The sequence below is a fragment of the Lissotriton helveticus genome, chromosome 3_1 (genome assembly GCF_964261635.1).
Source record: "Lissotriton helveticus chromosome 3_1, aLisHel1.1, whole genome shotgun sequence".
Lineage (NCBI taxonomy): Eukaryota > Metazoa > Chordata > Amphibia > Caudata > Salamandridae > Lissotriton > Lissotriton helveticus.
Genome location: NC_136061.1, coordinates 561,526,693 through 561,543,038, shown reverse-complemented (window position 1 = coordinate 561,543,038; position 16,346 = coordinate 561,526,693). Strand labels below are relative to the sequence as shown.

The 16,346-nt window shown below is 44.1% G+C and overlaps 1 protein-coding gene across 2 annotated transcripts in view; it reads left to right on the top strand.

Annotated features, from left to right (window-relative positions):
- Positions 1 to 16,346, top strand: part of SPATS2L (spermatogenesis associated serine rich 2 like) — a 143,392-nt gene that overhangs the window by 61,896 nt on the left and 65,150 nt on the right. For both annotated transcript variants that reach the window (XM_078680497.1, XM_078680496.1), the window contains exons 6-7: positions 4,462 to 4,711; positions 10,524 to 10,724. In XM_078680497.1, the coding sequence (XP_078536623.1) occupies positions 4,462 to 4,711; positions 10,524 to 10,724 (451 nt within the window). The remainder of the gene's footprint in view (positions 1 to 4,461; positions 4,712 to 10,523; positions 10,725 to 16,346) is intronic.

The following is a 16,346-nucleotide window of genomic DNA, read 5'->3' as shown; positions in this document are numbered from 1 at the left end:
AAAGCCAGTACTGCAGAGATGCACATTCGAAGTATCATGGTTATTGAAGTTTGTGAGCTGAAACCTAGGACAATCACACAGCCGTTCGTGGTGCATCATGCCAATGATAATTTTACAATCTAAGTAGGTCAGCCAAGGTTAAATAACCTCCTTGTTCTTACTAAGGGGCCGATTTCGATGCGGTCTGAAACGGCTTCTGACCGCATCGAAATGTCCCGTTCCGATTCTTTTCCGACCAACCCATTTTGAGCGGGTCGTCAGAAAGTAATCCGAACCAGATTTCTGAATGGCCTCCGACGGGCTCAAAGAGCCCGTCTGCCATTCAGAAAGCCTCCAATAATCCCTTGGGCGGCTCTTTCCGCCCGAGGGATTACGATGGCCAATTCCAACAGCCTTTCTGTGCTGGCCTTTCCGACACAGAGGTGCTGTGGGAATCTGATTTTGGGGGGCCCCATGGGTGCAAGGCCTCCGAATGACACCTAGGGGGCACCTATGGTGCCCCCCTGTTGATCCCTGCACCCGGTCTGCGTGCCACGGGGTGCAGGGATGAACTGCACCTCAGCCCTTTGCAATGAGAGCATGCAGTCCAGTGAGAATGTATTCTCCCATTGTAATGGATAGGAATAGGAGCGAACAGTGTTCTGTCGCATCCTAGTTGCTGGGTTGGGACCAACGACAGGAGGTCGTTCAGTCCCAGTTCCCAAACTATGCCGGACGGACTCAGGTCCGCGAAATCATAATTGGGCTCTTAGTCTCACTGTGGGAAGATGCAGAACATAGTGTAACAGATAGTAACATAGACGTTAAAAGTCTTTTTTTTGTCCTTCCCCAACTACTTATAGTGATGCAAATATGCAATGTAACACTAACTGAAAGACTAGCACTGCTGAATACTCAAAGAAGAAAAAGAAAGGAGGTAGCTAATTTTTGTTAAAAGTTCATATTTTTTTTACCATCAAAAAATGGCTTTTTGACAGCATTGGGGTCATTTATGCTGTCTAACAAGCAGAGCACCTAAGGCACTGGTCCATAGCAATTGAAATCTCTCAAACTGTTCACAAAGATTGTTTGAATATACATTCACTGGTTGTAGAATGAAGGAAACAGGAACAATGGATATAATCCCTTCTGGTGTTTAAATATTAATTAAAATGTTAGTCCTTGTTTTATTACCAAACTTCTTAATATCCAGTAAACATGATCCAAATAATCATCAACGTAAATGCTTCATGGACATAAGTGCTTAAATCTTGGCCAACGTTATTCACAAATATGATGTGACGCAAAGGGACCAAATGAGATTCAATAATATATGTGCATAACTAACTAACCAAAAATACAATTGAGAGCATTGCAGTACCTTAAGCGTTAATGGTTGTAGAGATTCTCTTTGTACCAAGCATGGTTTAATTATGCAGCGGTTTCAAACCTGGGGAGGATCCAGCTGACTGCTCCACCTACCACCTGTTATCCATAATGAACACAGAAGCAAAGATTCTGGCAAAGATCCTGGCCACACAGCTGACAACAGTAATTCAGTTGTTGGTTCATATGGATTAGACTGGCTTCATGCCCACAAGTGGAACGAAGCACTGCATCTGCCGTCTGCAGAAAATTTTAGCTAGAATGGGAGAAATGCAAGAAGAAACTGCCTCGGACATCATAGAGTTTTAGAAGACCTTCGATTCCACTCACCTACCTTTCATGTTACAAATTCTACACGGTAGCAAACTGCGGGCCCCTTTTTCTTAAATTAGTTAATATACTATACCATGAACCCTGGACCTGGGTTAGAGTTACCATGATATTGTCACACCCTTTCCTGATTTGAACGTATACCAGAGAGGGACGCCTTCTCTCTCCCCATCTCTTCGCATTAGTTGTGGAACCATTGGCGGAGTGGATCGTAAAAGATGCTCAGCTAACGGGAATCAGATGGCCAATGGGTCACAAATAACGCATGGTAATCTATGCTGATGACTTATTGATCTGTGTGAAGAAACTGGAAGAATGAATCACCAGATCACTGGATATCCTGCAAATGTATGGAGCTACATCAGGCTTCATGGTGAATTATTCCAAAACACAATATGTCCCAATAGCAGGTCAATCATCGGCCTCTCTGATCTACAGTGTTCTCAGGCTAGATCCAGGCTCCTTCAAATACCTTGGGATACCTATTACGAGGAATTCATAGCAAAGATGGGACCTTAATAAAGCCCCCCTGTTGTACAGGCTGGCACTTGATTGGTATATTTAAGGTTGGGGACGTCTGATTGGGCTAGTGCCTTGAGTCCTTCAAACAATTGAAGGACAAACTCAGTCTGCATAACTCAATTTTTTCGGTACTTGCATCCATGCCACGCATTATCACAACACGGGCATCACCTACAGGCGGTACATGCCTTTATCTCGATCGAATCAAAAGTAGTCATCGAACAACGGTCTGAAATAGCAATATCCCAGCTTTATAGATCCTTGGTGGAAAGCTTACCAGACCCAATTCTGCAGTTCTGGCAATGAGACGTGGGCCCTTTTGACAAGGATGATTGGAGAGAGGCCAGGTTGGCAGCCGGGGACCTGGCTGTGTCAGCTGAACTTCGACTTCTTCAATTCAAATATTTCCATTGGGTGTACTATGATCCCATCAGACTCGGGTAAATTGGTCAGCGGAGGGACTGCCACTGTCCAAGATGTCACATAACAAAGGCTGATTTCTTTCCCATGATATGGAGCTGTCCAGCCATTCCCTGATACTTATCAAACATACATCATGCACTGGGTGATGTTATGGGCTGTGTGGTTGGTGTCTTGTCCCAAGTAGTCTTTCAATAGGGACTTATAGTAATGATTCAGTAATGGCAAATAACAATGGATGACAGTCTACATGTCATTGGCATCAATGTTTCATCCCCCTCTCAACTATTTTGTGAATATGTCGACAGTGTTTTTTGTTGTTGCTTTGTTTCTATTTACAATCAGACTTAGCGTGCAATTTATTCATGTATGTCACGTTCACTGCCCTATTCACTAGAACTCCTTTTTTAAATTGCTGAGCTATATACTCTTTCTATTGGCTTAAATACTAATAAATTTAGGTACACTTGTACTATGTGTGCATTTTGATTGTTTTTGCCCTCTGAGGGAACCAAAGTTTGTATAGTCTATTGATTATCCAAGTCCCCAGGAACACATTGTTGCCCCTTTTTTTAATTCTAGATTTTCTCAAGTTTGCCATATTGGGTATAGAAGATCAGGGGGTTGGCACAGTCTGGCACCACCGATTGATGCCCATCAGCTTTCTAGTTGCTAAAATAAATATCATCAAACACTGAATTGTGGCTGCCCTGCCAACTGCCAAGGAATGGACCTGGGGTATGGACATGTGTGTGCAATGGTGAAAACACTTTTTATAAAGCGCATGGTTACCACAAAATATGGAATGCCTGGTGGGAGCTCCATGACTGGACCACATTAATTTGAATGGGAAGCGGGGATGATGGGATGGTGGGAAGCGGAAACTTCTATAGCAGGTATCATTTTGCTTAATCTGTCTGAACTATGAGGAATAGGTTTATATATTATGTTGTTGTATAACATTTAATAAAATAAGGTATAAAGAAAAGTTATGCAGCACTTCTTTTGGGTTGAAAAACAGGCTAGGTGTTCGAGGAGTTACAATGTGAAAAATAAATGATTTTCTAATGATGCAACTCTTAGATTGTACTTAAGGGCGGCAGAAGGCTAAAAGTCTGCAAGTGTAATGTGGCATGACACCAGCCTGCCCTTGTGCAATGGGGCATCCCTTTGATTTCTTGCCAACCATTGGAAACCCAAGTAAGTACTTTAATGACTGCTTCATATGACAGTGAGTTTTTAAAATGCCTTGCATTTTCTAATGGGCACGCTGCATAAAGAAACTCACCATAATAGGTAGAGCTAATCAGTGGGTTACAGGTTGCACAAAAGCTTCTGAAGAGTTTGCACTAGCAGCCCACTGTGTTTGTTAATTATTTAAGTGATATACATTATGTTCATAGAGTTTAAAGGTAATTGACCGAGGATTGCAGTAACACGATACAATAATAGAATGATTTAGTCAGAGAGCAGTGCTACATATAGGGCACATATGATAGGGCTGTGAGATGTGGTTTTAGAATTTCTTGAAGAAAGTCACTCAAGGAATCCTATAACATGGTTTGTTTCTGAAAGGGAAGAGGTGTCTTTTTTTTCAGTTTCGAGGGCGAGAGTTTGTTACATAGTCCTGTAGCGGTGATGAGGAAGGCTCATTATCAGAGTATTTAATGGGAGATCAGGACTAATATAAGTGTTCTGATGCCTGTTGTTGGGTATATGGTTACTGAGAGTGAGTTCCTCTCCTAACTGTGTATGTTTATGGTGAAAAAGCCTCTTTTTCTCAGCAGTCTTTTGTGACATCATAGTGTCATGTTACTCCTTCAGATCAACAAAAGGAAACGAATTAAGAGTAAGCGACAGCTTGCCGACAAGGGAGCTGAAGCAAGTGGGGAAAAAGAAGGGCCGCAAGGGATGTGCGGTAACTACTCGAATGGCTTTGATAAGGACAACCTGTCCAGTGACTCTTCCACTGAGAAGACAGACTGCGTTCTACAGGAAGAGGAAAGGGTCACACCCTACCAGGCCTCTAAAGCATGTTTTGAAGAACCCTTACCAGCACATTCAGGAATTACAGGTATGTGCAGTCCATAACAGGCACACAGTAGCCTATGAATTAGTAGCCTATCCAAGTAGTTTGCACAGAGTAGAGTGGTATCGAGAGCAGTGGCATAAAGTAGAGTGGTGCAGAGTATAATAGAGTGGGGAGAGTGCAGTGATGCAGAATAGAATAGCGTGGCATAAAGTGCAGTAGCGTAGAGTATAGTGGCGCAGAGAGATTTGGTGCAGAGTAGATTGGTGTGGAGTGCATTGGTTATGAGTAAAGTGGTGTAGAGTGCATTGGGGTAAAGTGCAGTGGCATAGAATGCTGTATTGCAGAGTAGGGTGGCATAGAGTGGATTGGCGGGAGTGGTTTAGAGTGTAGTGGTGAAGAGTGCATTGGTGCATAGTAGAGCAGTATGGGGTAGAGAGCATTGGCAGAATGGAGTGGTGTAGAGTAGAGAGGCGTAGAGTGGAGTTGTTGCCAAGAGGAGTGCAGTGACGCAGAGTGGTGTGGTGTAGTGTGGAGTGGTGCCAAGTAGAGTGCAGTGGCATGGAGTGGTACAGAGTGGAGTTGGTAACGTGGAATATGCATGGTATGGTAGCGTACTGCCATTACAGACAACACATCTTCAAATGACCATTACTTTTGCACTCACATACAGTTTTTCTTATAAAAGTATATAGCGCACAAACAATAATGTGTGGAAATGCCCTCACCCAATATATTGATATGATCGGCAGCACAGTTCATTAAAAGGAATTTACATTTTGTTGCATGCTAGACAAAAAAAATAACATCGGTCCAGCCTTCCCCAAGCAGAATCCCACTAGCCAGCATGATTGTCACATAAATCCTCTCACTTTGAAGTCAGAGAAATAAAAATAACAACTAGCTCCTTGGAAGACACAGCCTGACATTTGGCCTCTGTCTTTGAATGCACAGCAAATGTGACAAGATAAGTACAAGATCTAAAGGCCTGTTTATCAATCAATCAATCAATCAAGAAATTTGTAGAGCGTGCTACATACCCGTGAGGGTCTCAAGGCACTGGAGGGGGGTGGCAGCTACTGATCGAAGAGCCAGGTCTTGAGAAGTCTTCTGAAGGTTAGCAGGTCTTGGGTCTGTCGTAGCTTGGTGGGGAGGGTGTTCCAGGTCTTGGCGGCGAGGTGGGAGAAGGATCTGCCGCCGGCGGTTGTTTTCCGGATGCGTGGGACCGTGGTGAGGGCGATGCTGGCTGAGCAGAGGCTGCGGGTGGGTGTGTAGAAGCTGAGTCGTCCGTTGAGGTATGCTGGTCCGGTGTTGTGTAGGGCTTTGTGTTTGTGGATGAGGAGTTTGAAGGTTATCCTCTTGTTGATGGGGAGCCAGTGTAGGTCTCTCAGGTGGGGGGTGATGTGGTTGCGTCGGGGGATGTCGAGGACCAGTCGTGCCAAGGCGTTCTGGATGCGTTGCAGCCGTCTTAAAGAAAGCAAGTTCATGGAAGAATACAGTAAATACAATTCGAACTGGACAGCCTAAAGCAAATATAGCGAGCAAAAAGAAGACTGAAAATGTTTGTTACAAACCACAAAGCCAATGGTAAGCAACAGGCGGAATGCATTCCTAGGTCAACTTTCTGAATGTCCCTAAGGTGGCTTTAGCAAACCGGACAGTGCTGCAACGTAAACAAGGTTTAAATTAAAGGTAAGGAATTAACAACAAGCATAGTGTCAAAGTATGCCCTTCCAGGCCGGCAGTAAACAATGTTTCGCAATTTGCTTGTGTTGCCACTTTGGTGGCAGTTTTTCAAATTTGGCAACTCCCACCTAATTCCTGGGAGCCAGAGCACATGAAAAGCTCTTTCGCAGTTGGCCTCCTGTCCCTCTTACTCAACATCTTTTCCCTCTGGTACCTGTGCACCAACCCAATTAATCCACTACCCATGGTCCCTAGACGCAACCAAGTATCGTAAACTTTATAATTCCTGCATCTGCAACTGAAATGCTTAATGCCTTTGGAGTTTTTTCTTTGAATGCCAGGGACATTTTTATAGGTGTTCTGTACAAGACTGCAGCCTTTACACGGTGGTACTGCAAGGACTTAACTTCTACGAAGTGGATTGCCAGTTCACCTCCTTTTTCAGTGGCATCAGCACGGCACGATGGTAGCACTGCCATTGGGTCTTCCACCTTCCCCTAAAATAGGGCAGAGGAATGTATTTGAGGGTTAACGGGAGATCTGCTTATTTTTGTAGCTGGTCTATTACCTTCCTCCTAACTACTAAAGCTATGTTTAGAAGGGAAATAGGAAGAACCAAAGATAATAGCAGAGCAAACGCCACAGCATCGGAATATGCAGTTTCAATAAGCAGATAACTGTATTACAGCACAGGAGCCTACGGTATTGCGAATGTATCGGTCTTCGTTCACAGCAATGTGAATTTATGGAGCAAACTAACATTGATTTTAACCTAGCTTCACACACTTTAACAAGCTAACTGGGAGCTCAGGTGCCCTCAATCTAGAGGCAGGAGCTCCCTCCTTCAGCCCGAGCGTTACCAGTCTTTGGAAGCAAAGATGACTTACTACAGTATATTGTGTGATTTTGTGTGTCTGGTTGCACAATTACACCATCACCAGGAAGAAGAAAAGGTGAAACTCTGCAGTTCCTACTATGTTGGTGCTCTGTCTCCCTTGGCCAAGTCATATAGATCTTCTACCATGCCTGTGGTCCGCTCACCTTTTGCTGCAGTGTGTACTATATAGCTCATCCACCATGACCGTCTGTATCTAGGCAATGCCATTGGCTATAAGTCTCTCGCTCCGCGGTGGACCCTAAAGAGCATTTTGACCCTGGCTGCCAGTAAGGAAAACATGATTGGAGTATACTGATCTTATGCCATGGCCGCTTCGTCAAACCTCAGTAGACTCTATAAAGCAATATCCTGCACTGCAGCAATCAGTACATTCCGATGGGTTCTCCTCTGTCATTCATAACCAGCCAAGAATCGGGTCTGCTTCATTCTACTTCACGGAAATGCACAGCAACACGATAACAGCAGCACAAGTGCGTCCCACTATGCACCATACATGGCAACATACATGGCAACAAAATACCACCCACTGAAATCTTATTAATCACACACTTTCAGACGGGCAGAAAAAGAAACGATCATAAAGTGCAAGCAGTCTACTCTCTCTCTCCATTTCATACTTGTGTAGAGGCTCTAATGTCAGGGTAGGAGCATCACTGTGGTGAATAACACATCCAAAAGCGGAGAATCAAGATATACCGCTTTAGACGCCAACATACCCATCACGTGCATGAGGGTCTTTTAGATCGGGACACCCCCCCTCCTGTATTTCGCCTGCATACCTAAGGTTGTACAGGACAAGTGATCCATTCTCATTTTTGATTGATAGAATAACACATCACATCACACACTTTAAACACAGACCAAATTCCAAATCAACAGTCTTCTAATCAGGCACGCCCCACAGGACACTGTGCTACCTATAGACTACTGCTCTTTGATAACTCATCAGGGTTAAGAAGTGCTATGTAAATGCAGCTACAACAAAATACAAACTAGTTTGTCCAAGAACTCCCAAATGAAGATTAGAAATAAGGACACCGCCAACAACAGCACACCGAAAATTGCTTCTGTCTAGCCAGCCTGTGGTAAATGCCTGAGCTGCTACCAGATGTGAGCTCGTCTGTTTGTAAATTAGGAGATTTCCGTGAAGACTGGTAATTCTGGAAGCCCAGTAGGGAGGGGAAATAAATCAATCACACGACAGACGCAACAGAAAAGTGGTTGGCTATGCACCAACAATATTGGCCTTTCTCAAGTGTCATACTGTTGGGAAATCTTCCACACTTCCTATATATATAGACCCCACATAGCTGCCTATTTTCTTTCACCCAAGTGCCTAAATCATTGGCTCCTTGAACACAGATTACTTGAAGCAGACTATGGCCAGCAGATGGTGCAGCATAATTGTTTTTGCGCCACTTCTGCCAATGAGGCCTTCAGGGTAGCCACGTCACCAGGAATGTCCTTCATGTTCGCTTCCGAGGTCGTTACTCGCTCCTTCAGCTTCCTGTGGTGCCACAATGGCCTGCATAATGTCACTCAGGGAGGGGTCCCGTGGCGGGGCCGAGCTCCCAGAGCCAGACGCCGCCTCGTCTCCCGCTCCGGAATGACCCGGGTCATCAAGTCTCAGTATGTCAAACCCCTTCTTTTTGTTCCCCCGGACCATCTTGCGGCAGTTTGTCGAAGATCGCTCCAAGCGATCGTGCTTGCCGGGTGTTCAGAAACCGCGGGCGTCGCCCACTCAGGTTCAGTGCTCCCGGCCCGTTAGTCCGCAGTCACCACTACAGGGGAGGCACCAGTGCTGGGCCCACACCCCTCCGTCTCCCGTGGCAGGAAATGCCCACTCTATGGACAGTGGGTGCAGGGGAAAGGTCAGCGCAGGGAAGACGCTCCAACTAGGGCCCTCAGGTAGGTCTCCAGGGCCAGCACGAAGTGGTCGTCTGCAGTGGTCAGCAGAAAAGTGAAGTGGACGGCCCGCAGGCTGCAGGGATCACGTCCTGGCTCAGGGAACAGTCCGCTGCATTCCTAGGTCCCCCCTCTGCAGGCCCACCATGGGCTCCGCTAATGCCACAGCCCAGGATGAGGAGGAAGTTGGGGTCCCGGGTCCTCGCACCACTGGGGGGTCCAAGAGAAGCAGTCAAAGCGGGCACCGCTGCCCCCCGGGCCACCAGAGCCCCAATATATAGCTCACCGGTGTCGTGCCAGAGTCACATGGGCGTCCTGCGAAGGCGCGCCCTAGCCCTCCTGTCGTCCTCTCGGGGTGGTTCCCCGGGCAGCCAGCAGGCTCCAGCCACAGCCAGCGGCCATCGCGCCCCCCGGGATAGGGGTCACCGGTGCCCTCGCTCCAGCAGCAGGGTGATTCCCTCTCAGGGGAAATCTGCAGGCCCTCCAACGCCTCTGACCGGTCGTCCGGGGGCAGACGCGATCATGCGGGAGCCGCCATCTTAGGGTCAGGCAGCTCGCGAATCCGACGCTCACGGGCCGCCCCAAATCCGCAATGCCAGTCAGCGCTCCCCACCTCAGGCAGCTCGCAGGACGCTCCGCTCCAGTACAGGTAGGTCCTGTCTCCTCCGTGAGCCCTCCGCCGTCGGCAGCCCACCTCCGTCAGGCAGCCCGACCTGCGACTCCGGCCGCCATCTTATGAGCCCACCACTCCAGCCGCTCCGCTCGGGGGGGGGAAAGTCGTGTCCGGCGGTCTCGGGGCACCCAGCGCCTCCAGTCTCTCCCCCAATGCTCCCCAGATCCTCCGATGTAAAGTGGAGGCCAGGGGTCCGAATTTGGGGGTCAGGATATATGGCGGAGAGGGGCGGTTGCGGAGGAGCTCCGGAGTCCCGCTTCCACTTACATCGGCGCCCAAGCCACGCCCCCATTGCAAGATATTGACTTGTACAATATTGTCAATGTAAGTTTACATTTGGTAGTGAGAATTACTGTTTAAACATTGAATCCCCTTATCTTGTGCAAGTCGATATCTTCTAGTCAATATTGTTTCAGGTTGATATTTAAAAGTCAACACTGGGGGATCACACCTTGGTCAGTGGGTTTGTTAGCAAATGAATTAAAATGTATATTGGTAAAGGGGACATCCTGTGGAAGAAGGGGACTGAAGAAACATGAGGGAGCTCAAGCTCCTAGGCACCACTAGGGCGTGGTTTTGAGGGAATAAGGAAAAAACAAAGAATTTTCAAGGCTACTCTCATTAAATAAAGCTTTCCAGATATTGAAGATGACATGAATGCTCACCTGTAATCACAGTGGATCTTTTTCTTTCAGGAGAAGCACACCCGCAACAGAACGGATTGTGCGGTACTTCAGAACCTCAGTCCACAACCAGAGTTTCTACTTCTGAATTGCAAATACATTCTGCGCAACAAAAGTGTAACAGGAGCAGACCCAAAAAAACATTGCTGGCAAAGTCACTTGCATCTTCTGGGAATGCCGAACAAGTGCTGGATGAGACCAATAAGAAAAAAGGTAAGCATAGGCATCAAATGAGGCGTGTTGTTTGCCCACTGTCACAGGTTGTAGTATAGAAATCTCTTTATATTTGAATGGGATGTAATGACAGCTAGTGAACTCCTAAAGTGCTGGATGGAGTGTACTTTACAGCCCTGAATTGCACTGGACCCAGAATGTAAGTAAGCCAGCCTTCCTGCGAATGGGTACTCTCCATAAAATACTCATAGTCTTTTATTATATGCTAAACAAGAACAACTCTGCATATATTTTCAACTTTACGTCAGCCTTCTATTGCCTTTTATTCTACCATGGTGCCCCTTCCAATTAGATTTTTTTGTCATATAAAATAGCCTAGAATCTATCTGTAGGAGTAGGAAGGGAAAATAAAATGTTATACGGATCTCAAAATGCCTGGCTTTAGGAAGCTAAGCTTCCATAGAGTATACAACGCTGTTATAGGTTCAAACAACTTACATATCCTTAAGATTAGTCCTGTCTTACATGCTTTCTCATCAGACAGCACATTGGAAGAGATGTCATGAAAAGCTATCAATCTATATGGTGACATGTATTCACATGTCTTGAACTTCTACACAAAACAAGGAGTGCCCTCCAGGAGCAAGGCACAAATCAGCAACTGTTCCCTTCTCATCAGAAAAATATCACTCAAATGTCAGTTCTATATATGTATTTTTAAAACACACGCATTTCATTCTCAATCTTCAGATTTTTAGTGTCTGAAAAGACATTAATTTTGCCCTCTAAAAGCAGCTCTTCAGTATTGGAAATCAAACTAAAAGTCATCGATCATTAGCTTGCTATTCTATAAAATACACATTTTGCCCTGAAAGCTAGCCTTGTGTGCTTGGTAAATAAACTAATTTACCATAAGGTACTAATACGTAATACTGCTGCATATAGGCAGGTTTGGACTTTTACGTCCTTATGTCACCATCACATGTTAGGCTTAGCATACATATGACATGATGCCTTTTAGATGTCACTGCGTGGCACGGATGGTCACCAGATATCAGATGTCCATCTTATAATAGGAATGTACTCCCTTATGCCAAGGATGCCCATTAGATTTTGGGATAGTCATTGCATGACGTGTGTTCATCACGTACTAATAGTTGCCAACAGATCTGAAGCATACCCACCATATGCCATGGAGATGCACAGGAACCATGATGGCTTCCTCATGAGACAGTGGCTACCATGTTTCACAAGAGCCCAGCATATGCCCGGGTGCTCCAGATACTATGGAAGGAGTCTAGATATCAAACGTGTCAATAGTATAGAAAGGCATTAGAAGCCAGTACTGGAACCAGCTTCTTAGAGGGACCACCAGTAGCCAGGGTTGATATCAAATACCATGGATGGGCTTCAATCCTGCATTTATTGCCACTAGATGCACAGAGTGTCCATGAGATATCAGTCATTGACATTAAAAGGGGTGGCTTTCGGATGTTAGACTTTCCAATTGGTTCTATTGGGTGCCCAGCAAAATTGAGAAGCAACCAGCAGATGAGGTAGATGTATACCACATGTCATGGATGTCCACTAAGGACATGCAAAGGTACCATATGCCAAGGGTACACAAGAGATGCCTAAATTAAGAAACAGATACTAATGGTGGCCACCAGAAGCACAGTATGATTCTGTTCTCAACATATTGCTTTCAATATTTCATCTGCATTTCAAAAGCATCACTGCAAGTGTGTGTATTCTCCCACTCTGTCTGTGTGTGTGTGTGTGTGTGCGTGTGTGTGTGTGTAGCACTTCAATATTCAATGTGTGAGATTTACTGGTAAGCACTCCTCTGCTTCCTTTGGTTAGAAATAGAACAATAGAGTTCAGGTAAACTTTGGATGTAAGCCATCCCTACATCCAAAGTTTACCTGAACTCTATTGTAGCGGGATCAATGACTTGCGCCGTCTTATATTACTTGTTACCTGATTGTATATCGGTATGTTTTCTGTACATTACTGTTATCCTATTATGTTAGTGACCATTATACTGCTCCCATTATTTCTGTTCAGTCCTGTTGCCCCTACCCCTGTCTCTGTGAAGCGCTCTGATATCTGTAAAGATCTTGTTCGCGCTATATAAAACTTTGAATAAGTATAATAAGAAATCAAGACAGCCTTATCTTGTGGCGTGGGATGCTCTTGGCATTGAGCACACCACAAGATGAGACAGAGTGGGAGAATACACATACTAGCAAGGATACTTTTGTAATACAGGTGAAATATAGGAAGAGATGTGTTCAGAAAAGTATTAAGATTACGTTATTGAAAGCTATATAGTTTTTATGAGACAACTTTGGTGCAACCTCAATAGCCCTAAAGATGTTCCAAGGCAACAAAACGTTATTGTTCATGCGATAAGCAAGTTTTGCATTAGAAAGTATCTCCAAATAAAGGAACTTATTTTTAATAAAAAACATCTGTTCATCTTGTATTTTGCCCCATTGTGGGCTGAAAATGTCGCATATTCATATGTCATTCTGGCCGTTCATTCATTATTGGTTTGGTGTTACTTTCCGTAATTTAGGGGAGCGCCGGGTTTTGTTTATAAAGGGTACCATCCTTTCTGTAGGGATTCTAAGGTGTGTTCTGTATTCTTTAACTTAGTTTAGGGATTCTAAGGTGTGTTTTGTATACTTTAACTTAGTTTAAAGCTGCTTGCCAGCATCCAATTCTTGAGTGCTATTGTTGCTTGAGTTAGAGTTCCTTAGAAAAACCAGAAGACAAGAGGCGTTTGGCAAAACAGGAACATTTTGTTTAATTAAACGTTATAGCTGGGAGAACAGTTACAGGTACAAGGTCTGAAGACTGTCTCAATTTACAATTGGTAGATGTCCTTATATGGAAAACACAACAGGTCGTACTATATATGGTGAGGAATGTTGGTTGCTGCCTTTGGAGTCATAAATTAATGATCAAACGGTTACTACAGGTGGGTCTCGGCCTCGAGTGGACACAGTGTGGCCAGTGGATACTGTGTCTAGATGTCCAGCGTGGGGAGTGCGTAATCATTACATTTGTGAGGTTCCGATTGGCTATGTGTTCCTACCTCATATCCCATCTGACTTTATGGTGTGTAACCCCTCCAGCCATGTGTGCTGTATTGGGCCGATCTCCCCTGACCATTGTAATTTCACTGCCCCTATCTGTGCGATTGATCAAGATTTTCCTGCCTGAGTGTTTGCCTGCCAGCTACACACCCTCCCACCTGTGACCTGTCAATCAGTATTCCCGGGCCTCTGTCTCAGGACGTGCTTGACTACATATTTGCGAGTTGAGATTGAAAGTGAAGTTCAGAACGGGCAATACTGTTAATAAGGATGAGATTTCATTTGTCTCGATGAACACATCGATTTCCATATTAACACTATGCTTCAAAGCACTGAGCTGTTCCTCCACTCCCTCTTCATTATTTTGAGGATTTCTGTCTGTCCAGTGCAGTATTGCTTTCTTGATCTCTGCTAATATCTTAAGCGGCGCACTCTGACTTTTTTTGTTTCCACTCATATATTTTGGCCAGTTCACCTCTACCCCCAGCCCCATTAGAAATAGAAAATAATATACTTCTTCTGAATCTCTTTTAATGTTTATGATTTTTCTGCGACTGCTTGCTAACTATATTCATCATGGGTCTTCATTAATGTGTACCTAAGCATCAGGTAGTTTAAGGGTCAAGCTGGCTTACAATCATGTTGCATGATAATTGTACAGGATTACATGTTCTTTTAACATTTAACAAACTTTTGAACCAGTCTAATTGTGCTTGTATTTTATTCTGTACACGTGGGTACTGCTTTAAAGATGTATCCTTCTCCTGAATGACCACCTCTGGCAGGTAATTTTACTCATGTTCTTATTAATGTTGAAATTAGCACTAACTAATGGTCTCCCCAATGTACCTCTGTTTGTAATGTGTGAGCATGTATTGCTTTTACTCTGAACACCCTACCCCGTTAATACGAGAGCTCTGCTGATACAGGAGTGTTGAACTTTGCTCCCATGGACGTTATGTTTCTTTGTGGCAGGATATGTATCATATCGGCCTAATAAAAACAGATCCTGCCTGCCATGGAAGAAAAACATCTTCCCTATCCACTGCACTATTTAACACCAGTAATCTACTTGTTCTACTCACAAAACACACACTATCAAGACAAAGCCAATAGGTCTAGCTTTGCAAAATAGTCTGAGGGTTTTTTATTGCAAATATATGCCACAAAAATAAAAAGAACGAAAAAAAATGTGCAGCCTGAACATGGTGTCCATATGATTCTGATAAAACAATGTAAATAAAAAAATAACCATTTCATATAATTTTAATAGAAAAATATGGGTGCATTCCTGCAAGCAGGTGTACTTAGAACATGTATAGTAACTCTTTTCAGTATTAAAGCACATCACAGAAAAATATAATTCCACTTCTAGTGGCACAATTAGTGCACTATTGGCTTTAAATTATTTTAATCTAAATACGTGATTTAAACAAAAAAGGATGGCAAAAAATTGAAAAGAATAAAAAATTGAAAAAAAGCATTAGCAAAGTAAATTATTGGCTAACCAGCCCTAGGACTAAAGTGAACTTTTTTTCAGGCATATGTGCACATGCAATGAGACAATGTTGTCCATCACAGTTCATGAAGGCAATGTCTAAATTGGGATGGCCAAATGCCCCAAGCTTTAGGCTGTGGGAGGCGGAAGCTACATGTAAATGACAGTTGATAGACCAATGGATTAAGGGACAGATCTGAAATTAATCTGTGTATTTATAAATGAATGCATTTTTTATTCAAGAACTTGTTCGATTGTATAATGCTGGTTAGATGGCTAAAGTTGTCTCTAGACCAGAACTTAAAATACCCTCCTCCAACAGACTCACCTGTTATGACCATCTTCAACAAGCACTGGCAGTCTGCTGACTCATGAAATGTGGCTCTTCATATGGTCGGAAAGATGCTATCTCTTGGCCAGATAGTAGAAATCTGCTGCTTTGATTTGAATTTGCTATAGTCTTTAGTTGAGGTAGGCTGGGAGACCGAGGCATTTCCACAGTCAGACGAGAGAGGGAGAGAGAGAGAGACAGAAAGATTGTGACCTTCAATTGTTTAATATAAACCAGGTAAGGTAAGATGCAGCAAGATGAGAGCAGGTGAAAATTAAATCCAAATTTCGTTTGTAATGTGCTAAAAACCCAAATGAGCACCTAGACCTGCTATAATTCTGTTCCTAAAGAATTATTTAAAAATGTAGGTGTTCAAGACTCTCATAAACAGAAAGAGCTGTTGAGTATTTCGGAGACAATTTTGTGGTAATTTCAATTTTGTACTTGCAATTAACAGAAATAAATTCCCTCTAGTTTTTTAAGTCTCTTCTACCAGGCAGCTTTTTGCTGTCTGGTAGGTGAAAGCTTCCTACGGAACATATGTATCAAAAACATATAGGGGCTTAGCTTAGAGCATGCTCACTACTGCCACTGGTTGGCTTTATTGCCACTCTCATGTGAATGCTGCCTATTCAATGTCCTGCCTTCCTCCTCTTGCCTTTGCCCTCCCAAGCATCATGGCTTCTTTGCCATCCTTTTAACTAGATGACTTATATCCAGCAACTCAC